At 41.1% G+C, this 6,114-nt stretch overlaps 1 protein-coding gene across 1 annotated transcript; it reads right to left on the bottom strand.

The window, feature by feature from the left end:
* LOC125225205 lies at window positions 1-4,222 on the bottom strand. Its single transcript, XM_048128806.1, has 2 exons — window positions 3,396-4,222; window positions 1-79 (listed from the first exon to the last, which is right to left on the bottom strand). Exons 1-2 carry the CDS (start codon window positions 4,220-4,222, stop codon window positions 67-69), a joined length of 840 nt encoding a protein of 279 aa, XP_047984763.1. The 3' UTR covers window positions 1-66.
* Between the last annotated feature and the right edge of the window lie 1,892 nt (window positions 4,223-6,114).

Here is a 6,114-nt window from a genome sequence, read left to right as displayed (position 1 = left end):
CGAAGCTAGTTTATTACTGACTGGTGGTGGGGGCGGCGCGGGCGCATACACCTCACTCCTTCCCCTTTAATTTTGAAACCTGACAACAATAAGAAAACGACTAGGATTAAACTAAAAGTTATTTACTACGTATTACACAGCATAATCTATTTTCTTAGTTCTAGGCCTCAAGGTTGGGCCAGTCCGTACCGGAGGCGCGGGGGCGCTAACCGTGACGGATGGGGGTGCAGATTCAACATGCGTTTGACCTTGGTCTGCCTCCTTTTCCATCTGTAAGTCTGTGTTACACTCATAATTTCCTAATTCACTGGATACGGAATCATGCTGCTGAGTGACTGTCTCTGGAGAGGGAGGCGGAACAAGTGATAACGGGGGCGAAGGTGGCGGCGATGCCGAAGGCGGTGGCGGAGTAGACCACGTATACTTGTCATCGTCCTCACCTTTTTTTACACTACTGTCAACTTTTGTGCTCCCCGTATATCTCATAATTTGATCAACGTGCCGTTTGCACAAAACATTGTAATCGTCAACATATATTTCATACATTCTGTTACCAATTACATTTTGTATTAAACCTAAAGTCCAAAATTGTTTTCGTGCTGTAAACCACTTTAGCCATTTTCTATCCCCCTTTTTAAAATGTCTACAACGCATACCTTCATTTGAGTCTTTTAAATCGGAATATCTTTTCCGTTCTGGTAAAACTAGATCTAAGCGTGACCTGAAACTACGGCCAAACATAATTTTCGCGGGAGATAAACCAGTAGAACAATGCGTCGTATTCCGATATTCAAATAGATATCCTAATAACTTATTATGTATATCAGTATGTGAATTGGCAGTGGATAATATACATTTCAACATCTTCTTACATGTTCTAACACAATTTTCAACTTGGCCATTGCTAGCCGGATGATATATAGGCGATGTTATATACCTAATGCCATTCATCGCACAAAAATGCTCAAATTCTGTTGACTTAATTTTTACATCGTTATCTGATACAATAACATGTGGCACTCCAAACCTAGAAAACAATTCTTTCAACTCGTTTATTAGAGCTCGAGTAGACGTGGCGGCTTTCATAAACAAACATTCGAGCCATTTGCTGTACGCATCTATAACTATTAAGTATACGCGCTGCTCAAATGACATATAGTCGATATGTATCCTATGCCAAGCTGCCACAGGGCGAGGCCAGGGCGCGGGCGCGGCGCGCGGCGGCGAGGGGCGCGCGGCCACACAGGCGGCGCATGATCCTATCCATTGTTCGATATCGGAATCGATTTTTGGCCACCACAATTTACTACGCGCGATACTTTTTGTCTTCACTATACCTAAGTGTCCAGAGTGTAAGTCCTGTAAAATCTGATTACGATACGACATCGGAATAACTACTCGATGACCTCGGAATAAACAACCGTTATCTACTTCCAGATCAGCTTTGCAATTGAAAAACGGCATAACTGAACTGCACACGATTTTCCGTGGCCACCCGTGGCTCATATACTTAATTACAGTTTGCAATGTCGGATCGGCTTCGGTAGCTTTCCTTAAATCGTCAAATGTTACCGGTGCCACATTTGCGTCTAAAAATTTTACGAAGGAAATATTTTCCTCTTCCTCTTCATTATCACATTCAGGAAGCGGCGCGCGTGAAAAAAAATCTGCTACTATATTTTTCGATCCACTTATGTACTGAACGTCATAATTATAGGCCGACAGTATAATCGCGTAACGTTGAAGTCGAGACGCCGCCATTACTGATATACCTACCTTTTTACCAAATATTGATAACAAGGGTCGATGGTCTGTTTTTAAAATAAATGGCTCCTGTCTACCATATAAATACTGGTGAAAACGTTTTACTCCAAATATTAAGGCAGTAGCCTCCTTCTGAATTTGGCTATAATTTCGCTCACTAGGTGTTAACGATCGCGAGGCAAAAGCAAGCGGCCGTTCCGCTCCCGTTTGTGGATCGCGCTGACTCAGCACAGCGCCAAGGCCAGGCCCAGCATCTACCGATAACACCAACTGTGCCGCGGGGTCAAAATGACCCAGTACCCTATCGGAACACAATTCCAGTTTTACTTTTTCAAAAGCCTCTTGTTGTCGTGGGCCCCACTCCCATTTTGCCCCATTTCGCAATAATTCGTGTAGGGGGCTCAGCATGCCTGACGCGTTAGGCACGAAAGCGCGGTAATAATTCACCATGCCCAAAAACCGCTGCACGTCTAAAATATTTTCCGGTTTAGGTGCATTTAAGATAGCCTCGGTTTTCTTAGGGCATGCGCGTAAACCATTTTTATCTATAACAAAACCTAGGTATGTTACACTGTTTTTAAAAAAGTCACACTTACTCTTTTGCAAACGTAAACCTGACTCATGAAACCTTTTTAAAACCTCCTTTAATCGTAATAAATGTATTTCATCAGTAGGTCCCGTTACGCACACGTCATCGAGCCAACAGCTGACTCCTTCTATACCTACTAGTAACGTCTCCATGGTACGTTGAAAAATAGCCGGCGCGTTGGCTAGTCCATAAACAAGTCTTGTATACTTATACAATCCTTTTGATGTGTTTATAGTTGTGAGCTCTTGTGAATCGTCCGATAAAACAAATTGGTTATACGCGTTGCTAAGGTCGAGTTTCGTTCGTATAACGGTTACCGCCACCGAGCCGCGCAAATACCTCCTCAATGCGGGGCATAGGATACTTATCTATAATCATATCTTTATTGAGCGTTACAGAAAAATCGCCCGCTATCTTTATTTTACCATTATCCTTTAAGACTGGCACTATAGGTGTCGCATATTTAGAAAAATTTACAGGTACCAATATACCTAAACTGACGAGCCTCTCAATTTCTTCCTCTACCCTATTTTTAATTGCAAAAGGAACCGTGCGAGGCTTAAAGAATTTAGGTGTAACATTTTCTTTTAATCTCAAGTCTACCTGAAATTTGTTAAATTTTCCTAATTCATCGTTAAAAAGGCTCGAATATTCGCTAAGTAACCGCGGCAACTCAGTTTGAAACGATTCCGAACTAACAAAATTAATTTTATGTTTACCAATACCAAAATACATATTAAACTTGGTCATAAAATCACGGCCCAATAGACCTAAGCTACTACCATTTTCCATTACATAAATATCTATCTCGTGAGTTTGTTCAAAACATGTTATTTTTGTAGTAAAATAGCCGAGTGGTGTGACTTGATGACCATTGTAAAAACACATTTTAATATCGCATTTGTTTAACTTAATGTCCGAAAAGGTTTTATAATATAATTTATCACTTATCACACTTTTTCCTGAACCACAATCAAGTTCCATTGATAGAAATTTACCGTTAATGTTCACGTCCAATAATATAGGAGCATAATTCACGTACCTTAAGTTAAATAGCTCGCACTCCTTGCAACCTTCAGCACTCTGAGAGACCTCAGCTGATCCCTCAGGGTCAGCTTGAATACAGTTGACACGACACTGTTTCGCCTTCTCAGAGTTGCACACCTTTTTGAGGTGCCCTTTTTGTCCACACACCTGGCAGCGGTAGTTTTTATATTTACATTTAGCTGCGTCGTGGCTCTTAAGGCCGCACACGGAGCAGCGTCGGGAGTCGGAGGACTCCCCGGTACCTGGGCGACTTGTACCAACCCGGTACACCGGCTCCTGCTTCACTTGCACGATGGCAGTAGGAACAGATGTAGTACGCGCGCTCCTGGCATACGCAGCCTTCTGGGCCACCTCCACGGCCTTCGCGAACGATAACGTGGCAGCATCCTGCTCGAACAGCCGGTCGCGCTCCGGGCCTACGCTCAGCCCCAGCACGAATCTGTCCCTCAGCAGCTCATCCATAGAGGCTCCAAACTCGCAGCGTACCGCAAGTCCACTTATTCGAGCCGCCCATTGTTCGATGTTTTCTGCAACGTCACGCGTCGCCTCGTAGAATTTCGCCCGTTCGACGAAAACGCAGCGCTTCGGCGCTAATTGTTTATCTAACACTGCTACTAGCTCGTCGAACTTAGAATCCTCGACCTTCTTAGGATGCACTAAGTTCCTCACCAGCTGATATGTCACATCACTTAAATGCGTTAAGAGCAAAGCACACTTATTGTCCGCCGCTACCCCATTTAACTTAATATATTGCTGTAATCTGCTTTTAAAAATCTCCCATTCCTGGGTAGTGTGGTCAAATGCGGTTAAACACAGCAGCATGTTGCCCATTTAAAATCATTTTAAACAGTGCACTAAAATCAAACAAATGTTGAAGAACTGCATATTTATGAAAATCCAAATTTTTTTCGTACCAATTTCGGAAAGAGGCAATTTGCTTTCTTGTGACATAATCTATTATTGGCCGGCAGTATAAAAAATATTGACTGTAAAAAAGCGGGCCGACTTAAATCCCAATTTAATATCTGAAGAATGTCAGAAATACCTAACACAAAGAAAGAAGAAATTAATTATGCAAGAAAGAACACGATTTGATCGCCAAATCCAGCTTTAGCCGAAATAAAATTATTAAATCTCAATTATTCTCGTCCAACAGTTAAATATAAGAACGCAAATCAACGCTAAGCCGTCCATTTTGATAGAACCCTAAAAACGTCGTTAAATTTTCATGGACAAATTTAATTTCTTGTTGATTGCGGCGCCGAGCGCTCGTTAGATTGAAACGAATTTTCAATCAACCTCACAAATAAAGCCCAGAAGCTATATCCGTTCAGTATGAAATCATAGTAATTTCATTAAGTCTGTTAATTGAGCACGCATGCACGCATTCGGAAAGTTTAATTATGAAAAGGATATGAATTTTAATATAACTGTTGAACAACATTTCAATTTGGAAATGTGGAAACTATTAGTTAATATAATGGAATTGCTTTAGGAAGCTTGTCAGTTTTAGCAGTCAGGTACAGTGACAAGAGTGGCGTGACACAAAAAGCTGTGCAGCGTTCCAAATGATAATTCGAACGTTCTGGACACGACGTTTGTACAGAGCCTGGATAACATCGGACAGTCGGGCGTCGGGCGGGACTAGGCCGTCGGCCGTTCGTGCGATGATGCCCACGCCAACAGGGGGAACTCAGCCTACGCGATAATTCATAAAACACGTGGAAACCTATTTAATCAACTTGTTAAATCACGCCGAATCAATATCAATAGGTTCAATTCGGACATTCAAAATAGGTGATGATTGCAACCGTGCTTTGAATAATAAGTAAGTGATATTGATACGTTTCGCTAAATATTTCAAGCAGTACATTTTTAATCAAATCCATCCCACAAATCTGGAGTGAAATATTTATGTCCGGAATTAAGTTGGTGCAATGGAAGGGAATCAAAAAAGCCCCAACATCAGAATCTCTTAAACGGACGCAGCACAGTTCATTCCCTTTGTTTTATGAGACAATTAAGACGCGAAGGGATGTCGGGGCGGCGCGAAGACTGGAGTACATTTTTGTTCACCGTTATAAAAGGAGCGTTTAAATAGAAAATCGAAAACCCTTTAAATGTTAATGTTCTCCGAGTAACAAGTATTGGGAATTGATTGTTGTTCTCTTTAATTTGAATGTTAAAGAAAGTTTCAAAAAGGATTCGTTTGGGGCGCTTGCAGGCGTTCTAGTCGGCCGAGTATCGGAAATGGGGGCGGAACTGGGTCGCCTCTAAGATAATTATCTAATTAAAATTATTCAACAAATTGCAATTGCACCCAAAACTTATGCAAATAAATTTTTGATAGGTACCTTAAATCCTTTCTAACGATTCTAAGCGAAACACACAATTGGTACGCACCGGTGTACCTATACCTACATTAATATTTACTTTTAAATAATAAATCAAGTAAGCAACTATTAATTTACAAAAAAAAACACTGCCCAGAGAGAAATCACTCTGTAATCTAATTAAAAAACTTCTAGTAAAGATCAAGATTAACAGATGCAAAAAATACTTAGTTTTATCAATTCGCAGTGAACCCAGACCGAGCAGTCTTGTCTGAAACTGAAACTTTTCCATTTAAACTTAGAGTCGGGTTCTTTTTCACAGAATTAACCAACCCTAATTAGTTATTGTTTTGTTTTTCTTTGTCTCGAAGGTACACAATG

This window comes from Leguminivora glycinivorella, chromosome 4 (genome assembly GCF_023078275.1).
Source record: "Leguminivora glycinivorella isolate SPB_JAAS2020 chromosome 4, LegGlyc_1.1, whole genome shotgun sequence".
Lineage (NCBI taxonomy): Eukaryota > Metazoa > Arthropoda > Insecta > Lepidoptera > Tortricidae > Leguminivora > Leguminivora glycinivorella.
The sequence above is the reverse complement of the archived record's forward strand: the minus strand, read 5'-3'. Positions and strand labels throughout refer to the sequence as shown.

Bases quoted from the DNA above. Each gene is read 5' to 3' on its own strand.
- LOC125225205 (XM_048128806.1), bottom strand. From the start codon at position 4,222: ATGCTGCTGTGTTTAACCGCATTTGACCACACTACCCAGGAATGGGAG.